The 15,187-nt window shown below is 46.1% G+C and overlaps 1 protein-coding gene and 1 gene segment (V, D, J or C); one reads left to right on the top strand and one right to left on the bottom strand.

Moving 5' to 3' along the window:
* Nucleotides 1–1,714: 1,714 nt before the first annotated feature.
* Nucleotides 1,715–2,812, bottom strand: LOC114588189 (T cell receptor alpha variable 5-like). The segment is given in 2 exon segments: nt 1,715–2,085; nt 2,764–2,812. Coding segments are annotated over 2 exon segments (420 nt in total).
* Nucleotides 2,813–3,465: 653 nt separating this feature from the next.
* Nucleotides 3,466–11,656, top strand: LOC114588185 (trypsin I-P38-like). Its single transcript, XM_077921699.1, has 5 exons — nt 3,466–3,515; nt 4,803–4,968; nt 6,806–7,059; nt 8,993–9,129; nt 11,402–11,656. The coding sequence occupies exons 1-5, from the start codon at nt 3,476–3,478 to the stop codon at nt 11,549–11,551; spliced, it is 747 nt and encodes a 248-aa protein (XP_077777825.1). The 5' UTR covers nt 3,466–3,475; the 3' UTR covers nt 11,552–11,656.
* Nucleotides 11,657–15,187: the final 3,531 nt, after the last annotated feature.

Raw genomic sequence — 15,187 nt, 5'->3', positions numbered from 1 at the left:
ATCTCCTGAAAAGAACAGACAAAGGTTGGGAAGTCAGACCTTATGAGGAATTAAAGGATAAACTAACGGGGTGGATGCAATACCACCAAATTAACGCCGTTTGGAGGGAACACAAAAAAGTCGGAATGAGTAAGAATAAATCCAAGTTCCAGCTAGAAATAATAGAGGGGAAATCTAAACTGCTAACTAAAATGTATAACCAACTATTAGACTGGGATACAATGGATGAGGAAATCAAAGAAGTAATGGTTAAGTGGGCCATAGACCTAGGACACCCTATAGAATATGAAAGGTGGACAAAACTCTGGAATAAAGATATGAAATTTTCAGCTTGTGTCAGACTTCGGGAAAACATGGAAAAGATGATGTACCGATGGTACATCACACCAACGAAATTAGCTAAAATGTATAAAACCGAGGAGAAGACTTGCTGGAAATGCAAGAGGAAGGAGGGAGACTTCTTCCATATGTGGTGGTCCTGCGAAGAAGTTAAAAGATTTTGGGGGTTGGTCTACGATGAGTTGAAAAAGATCCTAAAGTATAACTTTCCCAAAAAGCCCGAGGCATTCCTCTTAGGAATGGTGGGGGAAGAAATCAAAAAAGACGACCAAACCCTCTTTCAATATGCAACAGTATCCGCAAGGATACTGTTAGCACAGAATTGGAGAACAGCCAACGTTCCAATGATTAGTGAATGGCAAACTAAACTAATTGAATATATGGATACAGCAATAATGACACAGAAGATCAGGCAACAGAAGAATACCAAATTTATTAACGATTGGAATAAATTTCTCTCATACATGGAACGGACCTTGGGAAATGACAAAATCACAGTAGGCATAATATAAAAATCGCGAGGTGAGAACAATGATTAGATAAAGACACTGCTGAACGTAATATTGAGTCACCGCTCGCTCGAGGTGGTGGGAAGTCAACAATGTTATAGATTTGTACAATGTTTGAGTGTATAGTCAGCAAGGAATCCAATTGTGTTTTTGTATATTCTGTTTTCCTTTAGGTTTTCATGTTTTTCTTTTTTTCTTTTATGGATGATGTATATATGTTTTTAACTGCTGGAATATAATAAAGTTATTTAAAAAAAAAAAAAAAAAAAAAAGGCTCAGAATGGAGCATGGAGAGCCTGACTCCCTCCTTCGGCAACCTTCATGGAGCTCTGGCCCAATGGTTGCCATTGGTTTGATTTGAATTAATTTTATAATGAATGATTTTAGAGTGTTGTGTTGTACTGTTGTACTGTTTTATTGTTGTTAGCCGTCCTGAGCCCGGCTTCGGTTGGGGAGGGCGGGATATAAATAATTTATTATTATTGTTATTATTATTATTATTATTATTATTATTATTATTATTATTATTATTTTGTTGGAAGCTGCCCAGAGTGGTTGGGGAAACCCAACCAGATGGGTGGGGTATGTATGTATGTATGTATGTATGTATGTATGTATGGTTTCTGGGGAGCTAACCTGGCTGTCCCTCTTCGGCTTGTCTGGGACAAGGTTCTGTCATCACGCTTCAAGTTAAGCAACTTCTCAAAAGCAATTTGGGGGACATACAACTGAAGTTCTGAGCGAACTGTGGTTAGAGAACACTGGGTGATCATTGCAGACATGCCATCAGCAACGGCAGCGGCAGCTGCTTCCTGCCCTCCTCCGAACATGAAGGTGACTGGTTATAGTTTGCGTGTGTTTGTGGCCTAGGTGGGAGTGTGGGCAGAGCTGCGATGTTCATGTGCAGCTGTGAGGCAGAGAACTCTCGCTGTGCCTTTACTAGCCGCACAGAAATACACTGCTGTATCTGCAGCTTGTCCCTGAGGGATGGACAAGGAGGCCCGAGTCACTTCCGGTCTGTCTATGCTGTATTGGGTCATCTCCATCTCTGGGTCATTCCCATGTATAGAAAATCCAATGAGTTGCAGCTGCTTCTGCACGCTGTTGCTCTTCTGCCGGTACCAAAAAACAGATAAGTAGGACGAGTCATCATGCTTGCAGTCTATGCTTGTTTTGCTCCCTTCTCGGATGGTTTGGAAGCGATCCTCCTGTATCACGTTGATCCCACTGCAGAGACCTGCAAAACCCCAGAGAGACGAAGAAGGGCCCATAATAAGAGAGAGCGCATGTCACAGTTCGGCTCCACATTTCCCCCCTTGTTGTTGTTTTCTTCTTCGTTCTTTGGTTCCGTCCAACTTCTGTGCTAACTACTTGCTTATACTTCCATCAGAAAAAGGTTGTGGTGAAGGTTCCATCCCATAATCCCAGCTCTTCCCAGTCCACTCCCTTACCCCTTTCTTTCTAGTTCTCCTACGCACCCTCTCCTCAATATTTCCCACTCCACATTGCACTGCTGAGCTTCTCTTCCTCAGGAAAGACACAGAGTGAACCTAGAGACCAGATTGGTGGTCAACTCCCTTTCCCTGGTACCCTGGCCATTAGGAATCAAGCCTGCACTAGGCCCTTCTATGTCTGAACTACGAACCTCCTCTTCTCCCAAGGCAGATAACTTATTTTTTGTGCTTCTCTCTCTCATACATCAAATCTCTCCCGGTATTCTCTCTCCTCCAAATTTCTCTTCCCTGTTGCAATTTCCATATTGCTTGTAGGACGCATTTTTTTCTATCTCATTGCCAACCACCTTGGCAGATCTCTCCTGAAAGGACTATTCTGTGCAGCTGGTTTCTTTTCAGCCTGCCTTTTGTAAATATGGAGGCCCTTAGATACATCCTGCCTTTGAGAGAGAGATCCCTACCTGTCAACAGCTGCAGGCCAACAGAGACACCCAGCACCGACCGCCACATGGTGTCTGTTGCAAGAGAAATGCAGAACAAGACATCTGTTGCCTCCTCAGTGCTGGAGTGGAGTTCCGTTGAAGAAGAGGCTCACTTGAGCACCTCATTGGCCCTGATTCTGAGACTGTCCGGCCAATGAGGTGAAGCAGCTGGGGACCTACAGAGAAAAAGGAGCTCATCTCTCTGCTAGGGGCATATAATCTCAAACTGATGTTAGCTGACACCTGAATGGGTTAGCAATCCTATATTTTTTTAAAAAGTTTTTATTATTAAAATAATTCAGCATTAATACACACTTATTGCGAATATACAAGCATACAAACATACATTTCATACAATCCTTAAAAATGTTCAAACATACCTGCACTCAATCCCACAGATAATTCCTTTTCTCATCACCCTCCACCACCCCTCACCCCACCTTTGTGTTAGACTTCCAATCTACTCAATTGCAATTTCTTTCCACTTGGAGGGACACTTGGAGGGTCTGTGATTAATGTATGATTGATTCTCTTTGTCCTCACCACCTCTTGTTAATGCAAACCCAAGTATGGATTTTCTAGATTTTCCATTGTGTACTTTTCCATTGGATAAAGTCCTTGGGGTGGAGATAACCCCAGGATATAAATATGCAATGCTTCCTCTTGGCTTTCCCACTTGGAAGAAATCACCATGAAATCTGTTTGGTTCATAGCCTTCTTGGGAGTGGCTGGTAAGTGTCTGGGTTTCTCATGGTTCCTGTCTGTGTAACAAGGGGAGATGGCTCTTCCTGCCACTTTGAACACTCCTGAGACTGTTTACCTCTTTGATAAGTAGGGGTCACACCCAAAGGGAAGCTGTGCCTCTGCGATGTCTGTCGCTGCCTTCCAGTCCTGACCAGCTTCAGCCAAATGCAAATGGAGACAAACACAAGAGGCCTGTTATTTTAGGGTTATCAGACATCCCCGGTTTCCGGGGACAGTCCCCAGATTTGCAAATCTGTCCCTGGACAAATTCTGTCCCTGGATTTGCAACTCTCTCCCCGGGAAATGTGGCAGCGGCAGCCTCAGCAGCCTGGAGCCAGCCTGGTAGCGCAGTTGGCACTGGCTGGTTTCAGGAGCTGTTCACTGCTGCTGCCACTGTTGAAGGAGAACTGGGGATGTCCGGCGGTACAGATCTCCTTCCGCCTTGCCCCTTTGTTTTGACAGATCGGGGGAGGCTCAGGAGTTGCGGGTGGATGGCCGTTGCCCAGGAGGGGCACAAGGCGGGCGGTTTCTCTGTCAGGCAAGGTGCAAAGCCCTTCAGTCAAAACAAAGGGGGAAGCGGGCAGGAGTTCGGGGGAGGTTCGGGAGTCACAGGCAGGTGGCACGCAGTTGCCCAGTTTTTTAAAAGCTCTGAGCATTTATGTTTCACAGGGTGCAAAAGAAGGGCTTTGTACCTTTATACAATATGCATGTGTACTTGGGTACAGGGTCTTTCGCTTCACCATCCCCACTGCTGACTCCCTGTTGCTACTCAGCTTCAAAAAAAAAAAGTGTCCCTGGATTCATTGAAATAACCATACGTTATTTTAAAGACAGATTCTTGAAGGAGGCATGGATGGGCAAAGTGGCCAACCTTCCAATAGGAGACACTGGTGGCTCTTTGCTTAGTCCGCAAGTACGTAAGAAACAGGACTTGACCAGGCTAGGAAAACATCTGGGAGATATAGAAATTTTGAGTTCTTTTCCTTTCCCTTTCACCAGATGTTTCCTAGTACACTGTGCAATTAGACAACTCTTCGCCTACATGGAGATTACGGACAAGAACCTTGCCTTGCTAAATGGAAGGAAAGAATTCTGGCATGCCAGGGTTTTTTAATTAATTGTAGACAAGACGGACAGCGGGTTGAGTTTCTGCTATGCTTGATCATTTGCACAGTAGAGCCATGGAACATAGACCTCATGAAGCCCGTTCTGTAGGCTGGTGTGTCTCCCAGGACCCCAAATACTGAATTTGATGTTCTTTATTCCTCCCCCAGTTGCCTTCCCCATCAATGATGATGATGATGATAAAATCGTGGGAGGCTACACCTGCCAGTCGCATTCTGTCCCCTACCAAGTTTCCCTGAATTCCGGATACCACTTCTGTGGTGGTTCGCTTATCAACAACCAGTGGGTTGTTTCGGCTGCTCACTGCTATAAGTCGTAAGTTTAAAAAAACAAACAAACTGGTCATGCTGCTCCTTTCAACAGTATTGCTCTGATTTTTTATTTACAGTGGTACCTCGGGTTACAGATGCTTCAGGTTACAAACTCTGCTAACCAGGAAGTGGTTGCTCCAGGTTAAGAACTTTGCCCCAGGATAAGAATGGAAATCGCGCACCAGTGGCACAGTGGCAGCAGGAGGCCCCATTAGCGAAAGCACGCCTCAGGTTAAGAACCGTTTCAGGTTAAGAATGGACCTCTGGAACGAATTAAGTTCTTAACCTGAGGTACCACTGTATTTATTTTGGTATTCCTTTTGTGAGCAGTAGCAGACACTGCCCCCTGCAGTTAACACTGGAAATAGCCACTGGAACATTCAACCTGCATGAGGGTGCATGGGATGTTGGATGAGGGGGTAGTACCTCTGATGGGGGACACATTGTGCTTCTTCTGGGGTAGTTAGTCTACCTTTGGTTCCCACCCTGCACTCAGCTCTCACCTGTGTCCCCTAGAAGCTATCAGCATGTGGCAGCAGCCACACCCTGGGAACGGCACCAGCTGGTTGGCTAAACCAGGTGAAGGTAGCCACTGGATTTCAAACCCTTGGTGAGTTAGGGACCTCCCTGCATGTGAAGACAAGCTCTGGCGGATTGAGCAGACGAGGCCAACTGTAGGTCCAGTGGTCAAGAAGGCTGTTTCTGCACGTGCTGTAGAGGGAAGTGAGGGGCAGGTGGGGCTCATCAACCTGAGAAGGTAGCCCATCTAGGAGAAGGAAACCTCCGATCCTAAACCTCTGCTGCCTTCTGGGGTGGTTTCAGGAGAAGAAAGGGCTGAGGAGTAAACCTACACAAATCCAGAGTGCAGAGTTCCTATGCCAGTTAGATGGTGCCTTGTAGGCTTCCTTCTGGCACCTCCTAGGGGCCAAGGTTTATTTGGCCTTCCAATAAAATGTTTGACAGCCCCACCCTAAGTTGATGGGCATTGCCATTCAAATGATGTACATGCACCTCGTCTTGTGGTCAGTTATATGAGGAGGGGCTTACCTGCTCCTCTCCAATATTTTATTCAAGTTGGCACCCCGTCTGCTGCCAAGCTGATACCAAACGTATTCTTCTGCTTTCCTTTGGACCACATCAGAGAGGCCAAGAGGTGGGTCTTGGCATCTGGGCAGCCCAGGACCTCCATATACACTGGCCAGGATTGCAGTCTGGGGAGGTCACTTCGGTGCTGCTACACAGTGGTTTCACCCCCAGAGGCACACATTGCATTGTCTCTCGAGACAGACAGATGCCAACAACTCAGCCTGCACTGAAGCAGGAACCACATAGTAGAAGAGCATCCGTTTTGCGTGCAGAAGTTTCCAGGTTCAATCCTTGCCATCTCCAGGTAGGGTTGGGGAAAAGAGTTCCTGCCTCAAATTTGGAGCACCATTGCTAGTCAGTGTAGACCAGGGTTTCCTCAAACTTGGGACTCCAGCTGCTTTTGGACTACAATTCCCATCATCCCTGACCTGGTCCTGCTAGCTAGGGATGATGGGAGCTGTAGTCCAAAAACAGCCGGAGACCCAAGTTTGGAAAAGCCTGGTGTGGACATTTCTGAGCTAGATGGACCAGATGGCCTATTTTGAGCAACCAATCCCACATTTGTCAGGATTCAAGTCACCTTGGAGAATGGTGTGCTCCAAAGAAAAGCAGCAATGTCAGTGGTTCTGGGGTTGTGTGGGGTGTTGAAACAGGAATAATAATAATAATAATAATAATAATAATAATAATAATAATAATATAATATCTTTATTGTCATGTGGATGATCAAGGTCTTCTTCTTTGTCTGAAACCAGACGTATCCAGGTGAGACTTGGGGAACACAGTTTGACCTTAAACGATGGCAGCGAGCAGTACATTAATTCAGCCAAAGTCATCCGCCACCCAAGATACAACGCCAACACACTGGACAATGACATCATGCTCATCAAGCTGTCCACCCAGGCAACCATCAACACCCGGGTCAGATCGATCAGCCTGCCCACCAGCTGCGTGACCACCGGGACACAGTGCCTCATTTCCGGCTGGGGCAACACCCGCAGCAGTGGCAGTGAGTCCTCCTTTGTGTTCTTTTGTGATGCAGGTGCAAGGGCAAGAATGCTGAGTACAAACCGGGGGTGGGGGTGGGGTAGAGAGCAACATGTTAGCCACCCAACCATGTTCTCCCATCTCCTTCTGTTGCCTTAAAAAAGATCTAGTTGCTTTTAACGTGCCCTTTAAAGTTAAGACTAAGATTGCCATTGTAACTTACTCTCTAAAAGCAATACCCAGATTGCATAGGCAGAACCAGGATTGAATTCTGGTGCTGGAGGAGACTCTTGAGAGTCCCATGGACTGCAAGAAGATCCAACCTATCCATTCTTAAGGAAATCGCCCTGAGTGCTCACTGGAAGGACAGATCCTGAAGCTGAGGCTCCAATACTTTGGCCCCCTCATGAGAAGAGAAGACTCCCTGGAAAAGACCCTGATGTTGGGAAAGATGGAGGGCACAAGGAGAAGGGGACGACAGAGGACGAGATGGTGGGACAGTGTTCTCGAAGCTACCAGCATGAGTTTGACCAAACTGTGGGAGGCAGTGGAAGACAGGAGTGCCTGGTGTGCTCTGGTCCATGGGGTCACGAAGAGGCGGACACGACTAAATGACTAAACAACAACAACCAGGATTTATGTTAGGGAGGGAAGAACCCCAGTTAGTTAAGTATTTTTACTGATTAACTTTCATGGATGGGCAGCTGCCCCCTTGCTCCCCATTGGCTATGCCCATGCAGGGCTGGTCCAAGTACTTTTGCAGAATGAGACAGGCAGGTTGCTCACGCCAGTAGCAGAGCGTGTCTTCATGGTGCCCAGGGCGGGGTGTGTGTGTGTGCCCGGGGCAGGGCATGGCTGCCCATCCCTCAATGCTGATGTGATGGCAGCATAAGGACACAACAGCTATGTGCCCTTTGATTCCAGTCTTACCCTCACCCTGTGAGGCTGGGATCAAAGGGTGCGTGCCTGTTGTGTCGCCCCCATGCTGCCCTCCCAGAAAAAGTGCACCCAGGGCCATTGCACCAGCAGCCCTCCCCCCTGACTCCACACCCCTGGCTCACCCTGCTCTCCACTCCATTCCATGTGTATAAGCCAGGCTGACTGGCAGCTGAATCTTATTTCAACACTGACCATGTCCTCTTATCACGAGGGCAGTCTCCTTTAGCAGGATGTGGACCAGCAGAATCCCTCCTCATTGCTTCACTTCCCCAAATCACCCCCAGCCCGATGCCTAAAATACTATCTATAATCTATAGTTACAGGGGAAAGAAAATCATGAAAGGAAGTTTTCCCCGTTTTCAAAATCATTTTATTCGTATGCCGCCTTTCCAAAGTCGAAACCATGCTCAACATATGACAGTCTTTAAACCTCTTTTGTTGACCACCAGCATTCCGCTTACCATTTTAAAGTTTGGAATAGAGTAGTTGCTTTGGAAGACGACAATCAGGCATCCACACAACATGACCAGTCCAACAAAGTTGATGTTGAAGAATCATTGCTTCAACACTGGTGATCTTTGCTTCTTCCAGTGCAATACTTTCCACGTAAATCATAATAATGAATAAAGATAAAGGGACCCCTGACCATTAGGTCCAGTCGTGACCGACTCTGGGGTTGTGGCGCTCATCTCGCTTTATTGGCTGAGGGAGCCGGCGTATAGCTTCCAGGTCATGTGGCCAGCATGACTAAGCCGCTTCTGGCAAACCAGAGCAGCGCACGGAAACGCTGTCCTATTTATCTACTGTACTTGCACTTTGACGTGCTTTCGAACTGCTAGGTTGGCAGGAGCAGGGACCGAGCAATGGGATCTCACCCCGTCGCGGGGATTCAAACCACCGACCTTCTGATTGGCAAGCCCTAGGCTCTGTGGTTTAACCCACAGTGCCACCCGCGTCCCTCTATCATAATAATGAATGCAACATTCCTATTTTCTTTTCTCCTATGCTTCCTGCAGCCAGCTACCCTGACCTCCTGCAGTGCCTGAATGCTCCCGTGCTTTCCTCTAGCCAGTGCACGAAAGCTTATCCGGGGCAAATCACGCAAAACATGATGTGTCTGGGATTTCTGGAGGGCGGCAAAGACTCCTGCCAGGTAAATCTTCTCTCTTTCCGTAGGCACTTCAGTGTAGTGGCATAGAGGTCTCTTGGCAGATGTCTACAGATGCTCAGTTAGTAGTCAGTGATTCAGGAAGGGCAACCCAGCCAGATGGGTGTGGTATAAATAATAAAATTATTATTATTATGTCTGCTGAGCAAGGACTAACGGGATAATAGCAAGAGAGGGAGGATTTCTTTGGGATCAGGCAGTTCAGAGAGACATTTCCCCGTTAGGCAGAGTAACACCCCCAGTCTCTAGTTGCCTATTGCTACCATGGAGGTTGAGGGATGGGGAGAAACCCAATTCAGTTTGCATTTAAAGGAGTACCTACCACAGCTGTCCATCAAAATTTGCACTTCTCCAAATTTGCATTGCATTTCTGCAGCCAAGGAATACATATAAAAATGTGTATACGAGGGGAAAGTGTGCATTTTTAAAAATGTGTATATTAGTGAAAATTAAAAAGCACTATATTTGGAGAAATTGCTTTGCAAAAAATGTATATTAGGCAAAATGTGTATGGGAGGGGATATTGGTGTTATTTTCAGGCCCCACAAACACTTTTATCAGATCCCTCCCCCGCCAAGGTTTCGCAAATTTCTACCAGGATGGTGAGAATTTTATTACAATCAGCCCCAAAAAGATTTTATACATACAATGTCCTCTTTTAATAGTGCAAATCACCTGATGACTGATGAGTCCCTCCTCATTTGTCCCAGAGAACTGGGAGGAAGAGTCTTTTATATTAGCATTACTAGTACCTGAAGATAGTTCTGAGATTTGCTTTAGCATTAATCCCTCCTCTTGTTCAGCCGGGATTAATCCTTGAGTTATTGGTCTGTTTGCAAAAGACAACTCGATAGTTGAGCGAACTAAGTATAAGTCTACTTTCTGCTCTTCATTATAACTGTAGAGAGACCCTATAAGGTCAGTATTAGTCTTTTGGGACCTGCTGTTTATTTGGCAATTCTGCTGCTTTAAAATCCTGTAAAAACTTACAGTGGGATGAAAGGCCTTGGAAATAGTTATGTACTGAAGTTCTCACCCTGGGCCAGCAGGGGGATAGTGTAGATAGTTCAGGTCCACATATGCAAATAAGGGATCGAAAGTGACGTTCAGTGATTGGATAGTTACAGAAAATGGTTACTGTTGAGTTCTAGAGGAGCTCTATATAAGCAGGCTGGCTGAACACTTCAGTTCAGTTCTGTTCTGACCTGTGAATAAACAAGAGCTGTTTGAAGAATCGCTGTGTCGTCTGATATGTCCACCTACAACTTAACAGAAATCATGGCTGTTTCAACTTATTGATTGGAAGAAAATGCCACCCTGTTTATTTATTTAACAACATTTATACAGTGGTACCTCGCAAGACGAATGCCTCGCAAGACAAAAAACTCGCTAGATGAAAGGGTTTTTTTGTTTTTTGAGCTGCTTCGCAAGACGATTTTCCCTATGGGCTTGCTTCGCAAGACGGAAACGTCTTGCAAGTTTGTTTCCTTTTTCTTAACACCGTTAATGCAGTTGCGACTTGACTTCGAGGAGCAACTCATAGAACGCGGTGTGGTAGCCTTTTTTGAGGTTTTTAAAGACTTTGGTTATTTTTGAAGCTTTTCCAAAACTTTCCCGACACCGTGCTTCGCAAGATGAAAAAAATTGCAAGACAACAAAACTCGCGGAACGAATTAATTTCGTCTTGCGAGGCACCACTGTACACCGCTTGAATGTTGGGTGGGAGAGGGAACTCAAAAAGTGAATAGACCACTTTGCTTTATGGTGAATAGCTTGTCAGTGCAAGCATGCAAGCATTCCAGCATTCCCTCTCTGCCCCTGTTCTGGGGGCTTTCCCAACCCCTCCCCAACTCCATTTTGGGTGGGTGTGGGGAGGAAAGGATGGGAAAGCCCCATTGCACAAGCAGAAACTCTTGTGCAGGGCTTGCATTGACAGGACAAACCTTACTAGGTTTTGAGTTGCTTTAACTGCCGTAGCTTCCCTGCCTCCCCATAACCCTTGGAATTATCATTTTGGGGAGGTGCTGAGCAGTTTCCCTCAGAAATCCCACCCCAACTCCAGGCTTCGGTGGTACTGTCCAAGAGACTGATGCCTGTGTGGCAGGAATTAGATAAAAAGGATCTCAATGACAGTTAGTCTATAGTTTGGCAGGGGCACATTCTACGAACTGTTGCAAGGTATCGGAGTAAGACAAGTCATATTCCGTCTCTCACTTCTACCACTTACTGAATAGATTTTCCTTGTGTTCTTTCACAGGGAGACTCTGGTGGTCCCGTGGTCTGCAACGGGCAGCTCCAGGGAATTGTCTCCTGGGGCATTGGATGTGCTCAGAAAGGCTACCCTGGAGTCTACACCAAAGTTTGCAACTACGTCTCGTGGATTGATAGCACTATGAGATCCAACTGATCAAAATTCAACATATTTTGAGAAGATTCCCTCTCCTCTCTTTGCACGCACCGAGAGGACATCCCAGTGAATCGAAATGTATGGATTCAATACTCAAAAAAATAAAACAGTGGTGAAGCTCTTTAATGCAAAGGGAGATCTAGGAATTGTCACTTTGCGCTCTCATTCACCTGAAATAATGTGTGTGTGTGAGAGAGAGAGAGAGGGGGGGGGGGACTGATCCAGGAGAACTTCCCAGTCAGTTATGTCTCATGTTTAATTAGTAGAACATGGATGGCACTTGGATTTTTCCTCCTCAGGCAGCAAAATATCTTGGGTCATATCTGTGCAGCAACAATTATCATGTACATTCCCCAGTGAAGGGGTTTGTGACTGGTTTCCTGTGTAGCCTCTTCACTGTGTGATCTTGCTTAGCGCAGAAGTAGGTGCCCGTGTCTCTCGTCTTTGCTTCTTTCAAGATCAGATTCAAGCTGAAATCTCGCATTCCAGGGCTCTCAAAGAAGTCTTGAAATTCCGTCTCAATAGGAAACCTGTCTCCAGCGCCTTCTCTCGAATAAATCACTAGCTGGAGCCTTGCATCTTACCTCCTTTCTTGCTTATACCAGTACATGTAGCTGAAGCGGGTTTTCGGTTGGGAGCATTTCAGGATGACTCGCTCATTTCCCCTGACAATCATATCTGCAGACTGGTCTACAGCACTGCCTTATAAGAAAAAGAAAGGAATGCAGGTAAAAGAAATTTAGTGCTGAATTAGATGGCTTACAATTAAAGGGAGACATTGCAACTTCAAAAAGAGTATGTGTCGACCTGATTAACCCCAGATAATCAAGATTAGCCAATACTAATAAATAATAGTTTGACAGTAAATAATAGTTTGACTATTATTATTATTATTATTTAGTTTGACTAAATAATAGTTTGACCGTACCATTAAAAACTACTGATATAAGCAAAAAATAATAGTGAATTTTGGGGTTAAAAATGAATCCCAGGTTAGAATAGTTTAAAGACCACGGAGTTAAAAGATGGTGGTAATAAGAAGTTGCTTACCTGACGGGAACAGTAAAGTGAGCAGCAAATGGAAGCTTATTGACGGAAAGGAACCTCTCAGCAGACATTTGCCCAACCAAGCCAACTCCAGACACAACAGCATCCTTGGTGCTCTTCAAGCAGCTAATGCAATGAAGCGCAGATTGGAGAACAGGATGTGTTGTGGGGAAAGGAGTGGAAATAAAAGAGAAACCACTCAAAAGGGGGGGGGGGCTAGAAGCAGAGTCAGCTGGGGAGGGAACCGTTCAGGGGGGATAATAATACGCATTAAAAGGCAATCTGGTTTTGCTGAAATTTCTTTCAGCAGTAGTTCGCAAATCTCAAAAACAGAAACAAAAGACGTTCCTGCTGGCTGAGGCCAATAGCCCATAAATGCTCACATCCTGTTTTTACAGCAGTTAACCAGGTGACTGAGCACATGAGCATGTTGTTTAGTCGTTTAGTCGTGTCCGACTCTTTGTGACCCCCTGGACCAGAGCACGCCAGGCACTCCTGTCTTCCACTGCCTCCCGCAGTTTGGTCAAACTCATGCTGGTAGCTTCGAGAACACTGTCCAACCATCTCGTCCTCTGTCGTCCCCTTCTCCTTGTGCCCTCCATCTTTCCCAGCATCAGTGTCTTCTCCAGGGAGTCTTCTCTTCTCATGAGGTGGCCAAAGTATTGGAGCCTCAGCTTCAGGATCTGTCCTTCCAGTGAGCACTCAGGGCTGATTTCCTTCAGAATGGATAGGTTGGACCTTCTTGCAGTCCATGGGACTCTCAAGAGTCTCCTCCAGCACCATAATTCAAAAGCATCCATTCTTCGGCGATCAGCCTTCTTTATGGTCCAACTCTCACTTTCATACATCACTACTGGGAAAGCCATGGCTTTCACATGAGCATAGAATTACGATTTATGCCGTAAAGAAACATGTGGCAGGAAGCGGTGCCAACATGTGAGTGAGATGGGGGAGGCTGATGTTTAGGCCTGGGCAATGTATCAATCCATTGTCCAGGACTGGTACGAGGGCCAGACTGCGATGGCAGCTTCACCCTTGTGGAAGAGGGACTCGGGAGCAGTGGTGGTTTCACCTGCAATATACTGCCAGGTGAAGCTGCCATTATGGTCTGGCCCTCATATCGCATGAGCTGGAGGTCAGTAGGGTTTGGATCAGCTGAGAAGCAGGCGGATTATGGAAGCCTGCTTCTCAGTTGATCAATCTCCCTGCCTCCAGATTGTGTGAGCCTCAGTCACCTTTGCCCGGGGATGGGGGTTCCTTCTCTCTCCTGGAAGAAAGAGATAGCCCAGCCGGGCAAAGGAGGAGGCGGCAACATCAAATGGCCCCCCGCCTTATTACCAAAAGAAAGCACAAAGCCTGCATAAGTCTCACACACTGAAGTGTAGGCGGATTCCCGTGAGGCAAGACACAGTGATAACATCAAGAACCTTTACTGAACTACATAACTGGATAAAAGGGGCAAAGCAACTGGTTATATACACTTCTGAAGGCCTGGGCCACTCCCACTCCCAACGTGGTTGGCTGTCTAAACTTCCAAGCTGCGAATCGAGACTCAGAGTTTAAGGGCCAATGGCAGAGGCCCAAATCCTGAAATGTTCTGTGATTGGATATCATGTGTCGAATCAGAACACAGGGGCTCAGAATCCTTAGTCCAGACTCAAGCTCAGGCAAACGCAGACCACCAGTCTATTGCTTCCCCCTCCCCCCATTTGCAGGGAGCTCAACCCACATAATATAACAACAAAACAAAACAAACAACCAACTGTGAGATCCCTGCTGGTGTCTGCATTTGTCTTCCTCAACCTGGTGCATTCTAGAGGTTTTGGACTACAATTCCTATCATAAAATTATAGAATTGTAGAGTTGGAAAGGACCATGCGGGTCATCTAGATCAAGGCAGGAATCTTTTACCCAACGTGGGGCTTGAACCTGCAGTCCTGAGGTTAAGTGCCTCATGCTCTACCAACTGGGCTATCTGAAGTGCCATTGGCCATGCTAGCCAGGGTTGATGGGAGCTGTAATCCTGCAGTATGTGGATGCTACCAGGCTGACAAGGCAAGCCCAGAGCAAGAGGCGTCTGCCCCCAGAAGCTTCATTTCTCCACTTGTCCTCCTTGTTCTTTCCTCCTCAGTTTGCATCAACCTAAGGCAAATTGCAATCACTTTTTAATTTAGGGTTTCCTGGCTGGTAATTTTCCCTTCAGCTGCAAACCCACCTGCAACCAAGTGGGAAACAGCCACACACCACGTGATCTCGACCTTCGTCTCTGAGGGTTTGCAGTTTCTAAGCAATCTTCAGTCTTTTCTCAGAGGCCAGGATTTCCTCTCCTTGCAGAAATAGGAAGGCTCAAGAGATTCCCCTTTGGGATGGAAGGCTCCCCTGCATAGCAGTTTCAAAAGGTGCCACACATTTTAAAACTGATTTACTGCATTTCATAAAATTTATAGCACCGCTTGGTTGTAAAAAAAAGAAAAGAAAAACCCCACTCAAAGTGGCTTACAAAAATGCATTAAAAACTCACACCCTCATTAATGGGATATATTGAAAACACAGACACAGAACTCTTTTTAAGCTGACCCAGAGATGGTT

This window comes from Podarcis muralis, chromosome 17, assembly GCF_964188315.1.
Source record: "Podarcis muralis chromosome 17, rPodMur119.hap1.1, whole genome shotgun sequence".
NCBI classification, from domain to species: domain Eukaryota; kingdom Metazoa; phylum Chordata; class Lepidosauria; order Squamata; family Lacertidae; genus Podarcis; species Podarcis muralis.
Note: the sequence above shows the minus strand (reverse complement) of the source record. Positions and strands in the feature narration are given on the sequence as shown.